General features: G+C 44.5%; 1 protein-coding gene across 1 annotated transcript; it reads left to right on the top strand.

The window, feature by feature from the left end:
* Positions 1-4,313: 4,313 nt before the first annotated feature.
* Positions 4,314-7,814, top strand: LOC148523773 (uncharacterized). The gene is made up of 3 exons (XM_088472746.1): positions 4,314-4,826; positions 5,953-6,383; positions 7,251-7,814. Exons 2-3 carry the CDS (start codon positions 5,955-5,957, stop codon positions 7,812-7,814), a joined length of 993 nt encoding a protein of 330 aa, XP_088328872.1. The 5' UTR covers positions 4,314-4,826; positions 5,953-5,954.
* Positions 7,815-15,541: the final 7,727 nt, after the last annotated feature.

The raw sequence follows: 15,541 nt of genomic DNA, 5'->3' as shown, positions 1-15,541 counted from the left end.
GGTCTTTGCACCTCTGCAGGCTTGTGTCGGCCGGAAAGAGAGACACCACATAGGCTTTAAACCTAGGATCAAGCACAGTGGCCAAAATGTATTGGTCTGATTTCAACAGATTGACCACCCTGGAATCCAGGCAAAGCGAATGAAGGGCTTCATCCACAAATCCCACATGCTGAGCGGAATCGCTCCGTCTTAGCTCCTCCTTCACTTTCTCCAGCTGCTTCTGCAAAAGCCTGATGAGAGGAGTAACCTGACTCAAGCTGGCGTGTCTGAACTGACTTCATGTGTGGCAAGTTCGAAGGGCTGGAGAACCTTGCACAACACGGAAATCATTCTCCACTGCGCTTGAGTCAGATGCATACCCCCTCCTTTGCCTATGTCATAGGTGGATGTATAGGCTTGAATGGCCTTTTGCTGCTCCTCCATCCTCTGAAGCATATAGAGGGTTGAGTTCCACCGCGTCACAACCTCTTGCTTCAGGTGATGGCGGGGCAGGTTCAAGAGTGTTTGCTGGCGCTCCAGTCTTCGGCACGCAGTCGCTGAATGGCAAAAGTGGCCAGAAATTTTTCGGGCCACCCAAAGCATCTCCAGCACGCCCCTGTTGCTTTTCAGAAAATTCTGCACCACCAAGTTTATTGTGTGAGCAAAACATGGGACATGCTGGAATTTGTCCAGATGTAATGCCCGCACAATATTGGTGGCATTGTCAGATATCACAAATCCCCAGGAGAGTCTAAGTGGGATAAGCCACTGGGCGATTATTTCCCTCAGTTTCTCTAAGAGGTTGTCGGCGGTGTGCCTCTTACTGAAACCGGTGATACACAGCGTAGCCTGCCTTGGAAAGAGCTGGCGTTTCTGAGATGCTGCTACTGGTGACGCTGCTGTTGTTGTTGCGTAAGGTGATACATCTACCCAGTGGGCTGTCACAGTCATATAGTCCTTAGTCTGCCCTGTTCCACTTGTCCACATGTCCGTGGTTAAGTGGACATTGGGTACAACGGCATTTTTCAGGACACTGAGGACACTTTTTCTGACGTTTCTGTACAGTCTCAGTATCGCCTGCCTAGTGAAGTGGAATCTAGACGGGATTTGGAACCGGGGACACACTACCTCCATCAATTGTCTAAATCCCACTGCACTAATGGCAAATATCGGACGCACGTCTAACACCAACATAGCAGTCAAGGCCTCAGTTATCCGTTTTGCTTCATGATGACTGCTGTCTTACTTCATCCTCCTCGCTAAGGACTGTTGGATGGTCAATTGTTTAGTAAAAGTAGTGGTGTTCCTACTTCCTCTCTGGGATGATGAACGACTCCCAGCAGCAGCGGCAGCAGGAGGCGTAGCAATGCAGGATCCTCCGGAGGAATCCCGGATAGGAGAGTCAGTCATGCCAGTGACATGGCCTGCAGGACTACTTCCGATACTGACTAAGGAGGAAATTGACGAGGAGGGAGTAGACGATGTGGTTTGCAGGCACTTTTAATACAACGGGATTTAGGTGTCCCTGGACTGCTTATGGTCTTAGTCAAAGTTTCTGAACTTGACAGTAACTTTTTATGAACGCGCTGCAGGTGCCATATAAGGGAGGATGTTCCTAAGTGTTTAACGTCCCTACCCCTACTTATTTCACCTTTACATATGGTACATATGGCAAGACAGTTGTTGTCCGGATTTGGATAGAAATATTGCCAGACCAGAGAGGTGGAATGTTTGGTTTTCTGCCCAGGCATGACCGTGATGGGCTTTTTCATCCCACGGACAACAACTGTCTCCCCCGGAGCCTGATTTAAACAAACCACATCACCATCAGAATCCTCATCGCCAACTCCCTCCTCAGCACCAGCTACACCAGTATCCTCATCTTGTTGTACTTCAACAGTGACATCTTCAATTTGCATATCAGCAAGTGGACTGTGGGTGCTCCTTTCAGCACTTGCAGGGGGCGTGCAAATGGTGGAAAGAGCCACCTCTTCCCGTCCAGTGCTGGGAAGGTCAGGCATCGCAACCGCCACCACACTTGGACTCTCCTTGGGGATTTGTGATATCTTCTTAGAATGCACAGTTCTTCGCTGTGCTTTTGCCAGCTTAACTCATTTGATTTTTTTAGCGGGAGGAGGTCTTCCATCATCATGTGAAGCTGAACCACTAGTCATGAACATAGGGAAAGACCTTAGCCGTTCCTTGCCACTCCGTGTCGTAAATGGCATATTGGCAAGTTTACGTTTCTGCCCAGATGATTTAAATGTTTTTTTTAAGGTCATTTTCTCATTTGGGATTGTATGTGCCCTCTACCATGACATTGGGCATCGGCCTTGGCAGACGACGTTGATGGCATGTTATCGTCTATGTCATGACTAGTGGCAGCAGCTTCAGCACTAGGAGGAAGTGGTTCTTGATCTTTCCCTATTTTATTTTTATCGGAGAAAGTTTGGTCCTCTATTTATGTTATATTGATATATACGTGCGGCTAAGGCGCACACAAACACAGAAAATAATTTTTTATTTTTGTTGGAGACTAGTTCACTTTGTGGGTTACACCACCCTTTAAGAAATGAGCCAGCCGGCTCTTTACTTATGGGACACAGGCGCACGCTTGGCGCTGCTCCTTTGTTGATGCACGTGCAGCTACAGTGCACACAATTCACAAAGACAGAAAAAAAAAGATTTTTTTATTTTTTGTGGAGTGCACTTTGAGGGTTACACCACCCTTTAACACACAGACGCACGCTTGGCGCTGCTGCTTTGAGGATGCACCTACAGTGCAGACAATTCACAAACACAGAAGAAAATGTTTTATTTTTGTTGGAGTGCACTTTGGGGGTTACACCACCCTTTAACAGACAGACGCACCCTTGTCGCTGCTGCTTTGAGGATGCAGGTGTGGCTACAGCCCATACAATTCACAAAGACAGAAAAAAAGGAGAATTTTTTATTTTTTGTGGAGTGCACTTTGAGGGTTGCACCACCCTTTAACAGACAAGCCATCCGACCCTTTACTTATGACACAGGCGCACGCTTGGCGCTGCCCCTTTGTTGATGCACATGCAGCCACAGTGCACACAATTCACAAACACTGAAAAAATATTTATTTTTTTTGCACTTGGTGGGAGCACCCCTGATGGACAGAGCACCCCCTGGACAACACTACAGCACCCCTCTAGGACTGGGACACTGCACAGGACTTTGGAGTGGACACAACCCCTATGGACAACTGACTGCACAACACAGCCAGCCCCTATGGACTTTGGAGGAGTGGGACACAGTCCCTATGGACAACAGCAGCACAGCACAACAGTACACTGCACTACACAGCCCAGCCAGCCCTAACACGCACCCTCCCTCTTCACTGTCCACAGCCGAATGAGAAAATGGCGCCGACGCGGGTACCTTATATAGAATCCAAAACCCGCTAGACCCGGAAGGCGGGATGATCACATCTTGCCTCGATTTCAGATCCGAGTCAGGCGGGAAAAGTCGAGCCTGACTCGGATCGCCCTCGGATCGGGGGGGTTCGGATTTCAGAAATCCGAACCCGCTCACCCCTAGTTTATATTGACAGATCATGTGAAACTAAGATTTCACACAGGTGGACTTCATTTCACTAATTATGTGACTTCTGAAGGTAATTGGTTGCACCAGAACTTTTGAGGGGCTGCATAGCAAAGGGGGTGAGTACATATAACATGCCAATTTTCAGAATTTTATTTATAAAGATTCTTTTTTATATATTTTTTTCTCATTTCACTTCACCAAATTAGACTATTTTGTGCAGATCCATCACATAAAATTCAGATTAAAAAAATAAATAAATTATAGGTTGTAATGTAACAAAAAAGGTAAAAAGCCAAGGGAGTGAATATATATATATATATATATATATATATGTGTTTTACAGTAAACTGTTAAGTAGGGTTGGTTCAATCAATTCTTAGGGTATTGGTTTGTTCTATAGGAAATCATGTGTCCTGGAGATATGGTGTACAGGTATCAGTAAGGGTTTTTCAGAATCTGAGAAATGATTTTATACATTTTCACTTTAATCTGATTCCTTTGCGATATTCAAGTTTGTCTCAAAACCTCTTGCTGCAGCATTTTAAATCTCCTGTAATCCAATGTATATCCCTGGAAGTATGATGAGGGTAAAGAGCAGAAATTGGAACATTAGGAGATAAATGGATGAGATTTAGCCAGAGATAACAATCACTGCATTTATCTTCATGATATTGGGTGTAGCGGACAGGTTTGGAGTGATGAAATGTCATCAATCAGGATTCTCTGATAGGTGCATTACTTTGTTTGTCTAATACTCAAATGTTTTTAGCAGTTATTGTACATCTTAATACTCTGCATTTTTCATGAACCCAACAGCAGGTGACAGCTTCCCTTGTGTCTAATGCTGGGACCTCCACTGTAACATTTTGTTCAGTATTTCAACACTTTATAAGTCATCGTGTTACCACTAACATGCCAATGGCTTACGGAGTGTTGAAATGCTGCCTGCTATTATATAAACACTTTCTACCTCATTACCTACAGAACATCTAGAACTTATGTAGGAGCTCTGTGTTGGGTTAGCAGCTTGCTCTTTTTTTTTGTATAGACAACAGACCTGAATAATTTCTGCATTCATCGATAACAGTAGCCAATGATAATTATGCCGAAATATGTAGCTCAACAGTCCATGTTTGCATTTCCGAGGTAACATCAAAAAGTACAAAATAGCATGGGACTTTAGAGGGGATCCAGTCAAGATGCCGGATACCGACGCCGCATCCTGAAGGGATCAAGATACTGACATTGTCATCCCGAACGTCGGCATCCCAAAGGTAAGTATGCGGGTTAGGCCGCCCATACACGGTAAGATTTTATATACGATGTGTAGGAGTTCGATCGATAGTAACGATCAATCGTACAAATCGTATGTTGTTTTGGTGTACTTACGATGGCGATGCGCATCCATGCAGTCGTATAATCGGATCGCCTCTCGTACTGGAAAACCATACGAGGGCAACCTATCTTACCACGACGTGACACACATCGTATCACTTTTGGCAGGTAATATGATCTGATGTCTGATTACAAGGTGTATAAAATCCCTAGCCACTCCCCTCCTCCATTTTGTAACGAGAGACGGCGTTCCAAGCAGCAGAATCGCAGCGTGTGGAGTGTGAAGTGAGTATACATCATGGCACTCAGTTGCCTCTGGCCCTGCATACCACTATGCCACCAATGCATATTCCCCCTGGCCCTGCCATTGTTATATACCACTATGCCACCAACGTGTGTCCCCCCACATGGCCCTGCATTGTTTATATACCACTATGCCACCAATGCATATGCCCCCTGGCCCTGCCATTGTTATATACCACTATGCCACCAATGTGTGTCCCCCCACATGGCCCTGCATTGTTTATATGCCACCAATGCATATGCCCCCTGGCCCAGCCATTGTTATATACCACTATGCCACCAACGTGTGTCCCCACATGGCCCTGCATTGTTTATATACCAGTATGCCACCAACGTGTGTCCCCCCACATTGCCCTGCATTGTTTATATACCACTATGCCACCAATGCATATGCCCCCTGGCTCTGCCATTGTTATATACCACTATGCCACCAACGTGTGTGTCCCCACATGTCCCTGCATTTTTATATACCACTATGCCACCGTGTGTGTGTCCCCCCCCCCACATGGCTCTGCATTGTTTATACGACGGTCATAATTTTTATGCTGATTTATGTACACAGATAAATATTTCTAAATTTTACATTTTGTTAAAATCAACTTGTCTATTAACTAAAAGCTCAACCAACTATAAACTAAAAACTCAACCATAAACATTATAACACAATCAATGATCAACAATAACATTTTCAAACATTTAAACATTAAACATATATATATATATATATATATACACAGATGTTTCTGATTTTTATTTCTACAGAAATGAATAGCCCTCGAGAACGCCAGTTTATAAGTGGATTCCTTGAGCGTTATCGCACTCACGAGTGCCTGTGGAAGGTGAAGTCCAAGGACTATAAAAACAAATTTCGCAGGGCGACGGCGATGGATGACATGGTCACCTTTTCCCTCCCCTTCCATGATGAGGCTGGTCCGGATTGGGTGAGAAGACGCATTAAAAACCTCCACACAGTGTATGTTAAAGAGCGGAGGAAAGAGACCGAGTCGTGGGCGTCAGGCGCAGGGACAGATGACATCTATAACAGTACACTCTGGTACTACCCCCTTCTTGAATTTCTCCACGAGGTAGAGCCCCAGAGATCTTCACAAAGTCTACTTGTAGATACAGGCCTGGAAGAAGAGGCTGTACCAGTGAAGAACCCAGAGAATGAGCCGGCGTCTATTATGGAAGTGGTAAGTGCATACAAGTTCATTATCTGATACTGTCCTCCTGCCATGGTACAGTGCCCACTCCATTAAAGTAGGCCAGGTATTGCTCCCTGACCTCTTTTGCCCGCGCACTTGCTACTGTCTCCCTCACTGTTGGTGTGGTGACAGAGGGCATTTCTAAACCCTCGTGTGTTTGCTCCTGCTCGTCGATGGCCATCCCCATAGTCCACAATTGTAAGGTACATTTTTTCCTCAAAAGCTCGTGCAGAACACAACAGGCCATGATGACAGAATCAATTTTGTCCACACGAAGGTTTGTAGCCGTATGGAATATCCGGAACCTGCTGCACATTATCCCAAACACATTTTCAACTATTCGCCGGGCCCTAGATAGGCGATAATTGAAAATGCGTTTCTCTGGTCAGTCCCCTTTGTCCATACAGCTTCAATAAATGTTCATGTAGAGCAAATGCCTCGTCAGCCACGAACACATAGTTGAGGCCGTGCTTCGTAACCGCTGAAGATGACAAATTGAGATGGTTGGTGGATAGTCTTATAAAATTCCGTATTTTTGAAGGATCCACCATCTGAAGCACAGCCATTTTTTCCGACGTCCACATAAATAAATTCATAGTTGTCATTGACCACCGCCATCAGCACGATACTGTGAAAGCACTTGCAGTTAAAATAAAATGAGCCGCTGCGGGCAGGCGGGATAATACGTATGTGTTTCCCATCAATGGCTTCTCCGCAATTTGGGAAATTCCACCGGCAATCAAATTAATCACCTATGGTCTGCCAGTCCTTCACCATTGTAGGAAACTAAAATAAAGAAAAAATATAAATTAGACTTTACTGTATATTAACATTAATCTCTCTCTTCTCCTACAGTCTTTCCCGGGTGACTTGGATCCCTCTATTAGTCCACCAAGTGCACTGGCTACAACTTCTGAGAGTGTTGCAGAGGCACCACAGCCTCCCCGCCGAGCTAGAAGACAGGTACGCAGGAGTCTGTCAAACCCAGATTCTATTATGCAGCAAGTCAGACAGGCACTCTGCAAACCCCCAGACCAGTTTGACAGCTTGGGGTCACACGTTACAAGTAGCATCCGGGTGATGGAGAAGGAGCAACAGCTTCATTCTGAAATAATTATTTACCAGGTCATTATGCAGGGTAAATTAAAGAAGCTGACAGGCACCTCCACGCTTCACCTAGAGTCTGTAACCCCGTCGCCTCCACTCCCACCTGCAGGTCCTCTATTCCTGTCGCATCCACTTCCTTCCGCAGCCCCATCCTACCATGGTCGCCCACCACCAACCTACCTGGCCACAGAACGAATGGGGCCATCCCCATCCATTCCTACACCCCCTTCATCCATTTCTACATCCCCTCCCACTTACAATAGACCGAAAGGACTTACCCTCTACATCCACCTCTTCGGAGGTTTTATATAGTGCCATGTTGGATGAGGGGGATGAGAATCCTGAATTTTATAATATTGGGTGATGCAGAAAAAGTTTTATGCTCTTTTTCTACTCTATCAGCCATTGTTTTCTCTCCCAATACCTGCTGCATGGTATGGGGTGTGGGTGATGCGGATTTGGGCAGGGCCACTAAAACGCATGGCACAAGGGCAGATTGTGGTTTGCCGGGGCCTCAATCTGCACTTGCGTCATGTGCTTCTTGGCCTGTTCAGTCCGTCATCTGACACACCGCATACCATGCAGGCGGTATTGGGCGACAATAAAATGTCTGATAATATTTATATGTGTGTTCCTGTAACGGAAAAAGTTATGCTCCAGCGATATGGGGCCACAAAAAACTGGCTAATATGTTGTGTAATAAACAAACCATGTTGATTTGATTAAACATTGTTTATATTTTACTATGTTGATTACAACGTAATTTGTTAATTAATGTAACGTTATTGCAACGTAACGTTTGATTGCAAACAGGTTACAAAAAATAAATAAATAAATGTTTACACCAAAAAAAAAGTGTTGTATTTTTACTCACCTTAAAATACTGGTACTTCAGGAATTTTACAATGGCATTACAGGTTTCGGGTATGATGCGCCTCAACGCCTGGGCGGAAATGAGGGTCCCAAACTTCAGGTCTTCGAATGACCGTACTGTAGCCAGATATCGCAGGTTAGCAACCAACCTGTCCTCAGCCGGAATGGCCATCCTCATGTTGAAGTCCTGCCTCTGGATATAGGGAGTCACCAGACGCAGCTACTCCTGGAAGGTGTCGTCATCCGTACGCAGATAGTTGCGATAATTGTCCGGGTTGTTCTCCCTAATCTCCATCAGCAGGAGCATATGGGAGTGACTCTACCTCCTCGTCAGCCACTCCTTAGTCCAGCACGACCTCATCCTCCTCCTCGTCTCCTCAGCTTCAAGTAGCCATAGGCTAGCAGAAGCTTATGGCGATAGGAATCCCAGAAAAAAGAAGATTCCCTCCAGCACACTGCAGCAATATTAGCAAAAATACTTGAATCCTACATGATAATAGAAATTCAGAGGTATTGGTTGCATACAATTGCAAATATATGACTAAGCGCCGGGCCAGCGTCAAGGCTCCTCTATACCAGCGTCCCTAACATTAAGGGGTTCACGTCCGAGGCACAGAGCAGCCTAAAAGAACCCAGCCAAGGACCACTCACAGGGCGTGGCCTATGGGTGGAGCCTATTGAAAATGGGGCGGAGCCTCGCGGCTTCTCCCGTTTTCGTCACTTTGGGGGCGTGCCCAGCACTCTCCGAGATGCTGGGCAGCCCCCAGGCAGTCGCATGGCATCTGTTCTCCTCCTTTACACCCACTGCTCTGCTATGCAGAGCAGCGGTATGTGCTTTCCCCAACTTTCCCCCCACCGCGGGACACTGCGGCCAGCGGGCGGGACAGTCCCAGAAAAACAGGACTGTCCCGCTGAATGCGGGACAGTTGGGAGGTATGGGTTTAGGAACCTGCCGGGGTGGGTTAGGGTTAGGCACCACCGGGGATTGTTAGGGTTAGTCTGTGGTGGGTTTGGGCACTGCCCGGGGAGGGCTAGGTTTAGGGTGCGGGAAGGGAGGTTAGGCACCACCAGGTGGGAGGTTAGGGTTAGGCACCACCGGGGGGGAGGTTAGGGTTAGGCACCACCGGGGGAAGGTTATATTACTTACTGGCCCCTGTCGGGATCTTCACCATCGGCATGCCCGTGTCTTCTGACCGCCAGCATCCCTTTCGCCGATATATGATATGGATTCCCTTTAGAGGATTACTAAATTTTATGATGCATAATTGGTCAATAAAAAAAGAACACTAATTGAGAAAGTACACTATATAGGATATGGAAAAGTAAAGTTACATTCCTACAAAGTAAAAATTTGTGCAATGTAATTGTGTGGCTGAATACATATAATACTATATAATAATACTAAATCACAGTCCCTATACTTGGTGTGGATTAATCAAGAACAAATCTTTGTTCAATGGCTCTCTGGGCTATTGAATATTTTGTAATATCACTTCTTTTCGACTTTCTGGCCCAAAACGCAACACCCTGCATGATGCGTGCACCTGCGAGATTTTGGCATTACAGCAGCTTGATTTAAAGAGGCAATTTGTTTTAAAGCAAAACTAACCTGGCCATGTGTGTGGCCTCAAAATTTTTCTGACATCTTAGATCAGCGGTTTTCAACCACTGTGCCGTTGCACACTAGTGTGACGCGAGCGGTTGTCAAGTGTGCCACGCACACTTCAGTCAGCGCAGTCAGAGCTGCCTTCATTTGTACAGTGGGCCTGGGTAGCGCTGGGCTCTTCTAGGGGGCTCAGACATGCCTGGGCTGTGAGCTATAGAGACGCGGTGGTGTGACCCCATAGGTCACACATGCTACGTTTGCTCGCCTGCACACTCGCTGACCAGCCCGCCTGCAAGCTGCTCACACAGTGTGACAGCAACAACCCCACCCGGTGATGGACAGGACAGGTACAACAGTCTCGGCTACTGATCAGTAGGATCCATTGACTTATTTATTTTTTTCTGTGAGGGCCAATGGGATGATTTTTTTCATGTAGGGAGCAATGTGGGTTTTCTTTGCTTTTTCTGCGGGGGCAAACAAGGTTGCTTTCTCAGTAGGGAGCAATGTGATTCTTTTTTTTCTGTTTGGTGCAATGTGATTGTTTTTTTTATGTGGAGGCCAATGTATGTTTATTTTATTCCTGTGGAGGCCAATGTATGTGTGTTTTTATTTCCCTTGGGGGACTGATGGTGTGCCTTGGCAATTTTAAAATCTTGTTCAGTGTGCCGCGAGTTGAAAAAGGTTGAAAATCACTGTCCTAGATCCTTTCCAATGAATCATACGTTGATGTGAGACTGTAGTGGAGATCGTGATGTTTCTACCAATTATAAGAGGACCGAATTCTATTTTAGAAAGAAAAGTAATTGGCATTCTCCTGTTAATATGTAAGTACTGCGATTATGTCACTGCATAAGGGCTAACCTTACATCTTTCTTTGTTTAACTTCATCTGCCATTTGCATGCGCAAATTACCGCCTTGTCCAAGTATTTGCACATTCGGTTACTGGGTATGTAGTCACTATGACGACATTCACAATATCGACATGGTCAAAATGTTAACTTTCAAAATTTGACATGGACATGTCAACATGGTCATTATATTGACATGGTGAATGTCGACAGTCACAATGTCACTAGTACATGTCGGTTAGGGCTTAAATACTGTAGAAATGCTGACTGTTGCTATGCACAATGTCGACATGACCATGTGCACGTTGATAAGTTACGTGTCCATGTCAACATTTTAAATCACACCTAATTACAGTTGTCCTCTGGGTTAACCCTTCATATTTTAGCATTTATTTAAAGATGGGCACAGTACAGTATGTTCTACCTTTAGGCGGAAAAAATGTTAATTAGAACAGGGTCCAAAACTAAATAATTTGGTAACATTATTAACTCCCTGCTGCTTTCATCCACCCAGTAACTTACAGTACCCATATACCTATTAGGTAATGAGATCCGAGCCACTACACTGTTAATGGTTCTCACTATTGTCACAGTGACTTAGGGGTATATTTACTAAATTGTGAGTTTATAGAAGTGGAGTTGTTGCCCATAGTAACCAATCAGATTCTACTTAACATTTAACTAGCACCTTCTAGAAGATAATAGGTAGAATCTGGTTGCTATGGGCAACATCTCCACTTCTCACTTTAGTAAATTTAGCCCTTAGAGACTGCAGAAAGGGGTTTCTCTTGAGCGCAGATGGAAACATAGGTCATATGGGTGGGTTTTTTGACCAGGTTATATATGGTACTTTTTGGGCTGGTAATGTATTCTTAAGTTCAAGTTTTTACTTTCATCGATATATATTTTATTCAACATATCAACTACTGAATAAAATTGAAAATTTTAAACTACCGAACGCTGGAATAATCTTTTTCATTGCACCAGCCTGATGAAGAGGATAGATGTGCAGAGAAATGCATTGCTGAAATTGGATATACGCAACCAACTTAAGCTACATGCCTGCTACACTCCCATAAAATGCTACCTCTGCGTACGTCTTTTTAGCAATTTAGCCACCCCTCTATTACCGCCCAGGAACACGCCATACGCTCCCTTTACAGTTCTGGTATCATGCATCCGAATATATACTGCATTTCTGTATGAACCAGCAGGCATGGTGCGATGCAGACGCATGCACACACGAAAAACATCTCTCCACTGCATCTGACATTTCAGCTGCATCTGCCTCAGTTGGCCTTAATGTGTAGGATAGGTGTGATGTTTTTTCAACATCTAGAGGGTTTTTGTGTCTTTACATCTGCTTTTTCTTCACCCAGATCAAACATGTATCCTACCTCAGACTACCAGAAGAGGCTTTTATCGCAATTCCTATCTGATACAGATATATTATTTCTTATTTTTCTGTCTGTGTATATATAATCACACCTAAAGTAGTGTATATGTGTGTGGGTGTATGTATGTATGTGTATATATATATAATACATATATATATATATATATATATATATATAGTCGGGTGCATAAATATTGGGACATTGACAGAATTTTTATATTTTGGCCTCTATTCACTACCACAATGGCTTTGAAATTAAACAAACAAGATGTGATTTAACTGCAGACTTTCAGATTTAATTTGAGGGTAACTACATCCAAATCAGGTGAACGGTGTAGGAATTACAACTGTTTCTATATGTGCCTCCCACTTTTTAAGGGGCCAAAAGTAATGGGACAAACTAAACAATCCTAAATCTAACTTTCACTTTTTAATACTTTGTTGCAAATCCTTTGCAGGCAATTACAGCCTGAAGTCTGGAACGCATAGACATCACCAGAAGCTGGGTTTCATCCCTGGTGATGCTCTGCCAGGCCTCTACTGCAAATGTCTTCAGTTCCTGCTTGTTCTTGGGGCATTTTCCCTTCAGTTTTGTCTTCATCAAGTGAAATGCTTGCTCAATTGGATTCAGGTCAGGGGATTGACTTGACCATTGCATAACATTCCACTTTTTAGCCTTAAAAAACTCTTTGGTTGCTTTTGCAGTATGCTTCGGGTCATTGTCCATCTGCACTGTGAAGCGCCGTCCAAAGATTTCTAAAGCATTTGACTGAATATGAGCATATAATATTGCCCAAAACACTTCAGAATTCATTCTGCTGCTTTTGTCAGCAGTCACATCATCAATAAATACAAGGGAACCGGTTCCATTGGCAGCTATACATGCCCACGCCATGACACTACCACCACCATGCTTCACTGATGAGGTGGTATGTTTTGGATCATGAGCAGTTCCTTTCCTTCTCCATACTCTTCTCTTCCCATCACTCTGGTACAAGTTGATCTTTGTCTCATCTGTCCATAGGATGTTGTTCCAGAACTGTAATGGCTTTTTAAGATGTTGTTTGGCAAACTCTAATCTGGTCTTCCTGTTTTTGAGGCTCACCAATGGTTTACATCTTGTGGAAAACCCTCTATATTCACTCTTGTGAAGTCTTCTCTTGATTGTTGACTGCCACATATACACCTACCTCCTGGAGGGTGTTCTTGATTTTGCCAACTGTTGTGAAGGGGTTTTTCTTCACCAGGGAAATAATTCTTCTGTCATCCACCACAGTTGTTTTCCGTGGTCTTCCGGGTCTTTTGGTGTTGCTGGGCTCTCCGATGCGTTCTTTCTTTTTAAGAATGTTCCAAACAGTTGATTTGGCCACACCTAATGTTTTTGCTATCTCTCTGATGGGTTTGTTTTGATTTTTCAGCCTATTGATGGCTTGCTTCACTGATAGTGACAGCTCTTTGGATCTCATATTGAGAGTCGACAGCAACTGATTCCAAATGCAAATGTCACACCTAGAATCAACTCCAGACCTTTTACCTGCTTAATTGATAATGAAATAATGAGGGAATAGCCCACACCTGTCCATGAAATAGCTTTTGCGTTGACAGTCCCATTACTTTTGGCCCCTTAAAAAGTGGGAGGCATATATAGAAACCGTTGTAATTCCTACACCGTTCACCTGATTTGGATGTAATTACTCTCAAATTAAATCTGAAAGTCTGCAGATAAAGCACATCTTTTTTGTTTAATTTCAAAGCCATTGTGGTGGTGAATAGAGGCCAAAATATGAAAATTCTGTCAATGTCCCAATATTTATGCACCTGACTGTGTGTGTGTATATATATATATATATATATATATATATATATATATAATAAAATCCAAAAATAACCCCTGGCACTCCAGTGCTGTCGAGCTGGAAACTTGCTCCGGTGCCTTCCTCAGGGGTCAGCGCCCCCGAAATGTAGACGTATGCAGAAAACAGGCGGCACTCAGAGACTTAGTAATTCAAACAAAGAACCCCATGGCAGGGGAATTTATTGCCAACGTTTCGGGGATCAGGTCCCCTTCTTCAGGACAAAGTGTGTGAACAAAATACATACATCAACCGTGTTGTGTCTTTATAACATGGTTGATGCATGTGTTTTGTTTTCACACGTTTTCGGCATCTCTCTATCTATCTATCTATCTATATATATATATATATATATATACATATATATATATATACACTGCTCAAAAAAATAAAGGGAAGACTAAAATAACACATCCTAGATCTGAATGAATGAAATATTCTTATTAAATACTTTGTTCTTTACATAGTTGAATGTGCTGACACCAAAATCACACAAAAATTATGATTAGAAATTAAATTTATTAACCCATGGAGGTTTGTTTTTGGAGCCATACTCAAAATTAAAGTGGGAAAACACACTACAGGCTGCTCCAACTTTGATGTAATGTCCTTAAAACAAGTCAAACTGAGGCTCAGTAGTGTGTGTGGCCTCCACGTGCCTGTATGACCTCCCTACAACGCCTGGGCATGCTCCTGATGAGGTTGCGGATGGACTGAGGGATCTCCCAGACCTGGACTAAAGCAGCTGCCAACTCCTGGACAGTCTGTGGTGCAACGTGGCGTTGGTGGATGGAGCGAGACATGACGTCCCAGATGTGCTCAATTGGATTCAGGCCAGTCCATAGCATCAATGCCTTTGTCTTGCAGGAACTGTTCACACACTCGAGCCACATGAGGTCTAGCATTGTCTTGCATTAGGAGGAACCCAGGACCAACCGCACCAGCATATGGTCTCACAAGGGGTCTGAGGATCTCATCGGTACCTAATGGCAGTCAGGCTACCTCTAGCGAGCACATGGAGGGCTATGCGGCCCCCCAAAGAAATGCCACCCCACACCATTACTGACCCACTGCCAAACCGGTCATGCTGGAGGATGTTGCAGCCAGCAGAACGTTCTCCTTGACGTCTCCAGACTCTGTCACGTCTGTCACATGTGCTTAGTGTGAACCTGCTTTCATCTGTGAAGAGCACAGGGCACCAGTGGCGAATTTGCCAATCTTGGTGTTCTCAGGCAAATGCCCAACGTCCTCCACAGTGTTGGGCTGTAAGCACAACCCCCACCTGTGGATGTCGGGCCCTCATACCACCCTCATGGAGTCTGTTTCTGACTGTTTGAGCAGACACATGCACATTTGTGGCCTGCTGGAGGTCATTTTGCAGGGCTCTGGCAGTGCTCCTCCTGTTCCTCCTTGCACAAAGGTGGAGGTAGCAGTCCTGCTGCTGGGTTGTTGCCCTCCTACG

Source organism: Taudactylus pleione, unplaced genomic scaffold, assembly GCF_031769625.1.
Source record: "Taudactylus pleione unplaced genomic scaffold, aTauple2 ptg000128l, whole genome shotgun sequence".
NCBI classification, from domain to species: domain Eukaryota; kingdom Metazoa; phylum Chordata; class Amphibia; order Anura; family Myobatrachidae; genus Taudactylus; species Taudactylus pleione.
This window is presented reverse-complemented; position numbering and strand designations above follow the sequence as displayed.

What these genes read in the sequence shown, in the direction of transcription:
- LOC148523773 (XM_088472746.1), top strand. Translation starts at nt 5,955, where the DNA reads ATGAATAGCCCTCGAGAACGCCAGTTTATAAGTGGATTCCTTGAGCGT. An exon ending in CGGCGTCTATTATGGAAGTG is followed by an intron (nt 6,384 to 7,250) that starts GTAAGTGCATAC and finishes CTTCTCCTACAG; the next exon opens with TCTTTCCCGGGTGACTTGGA.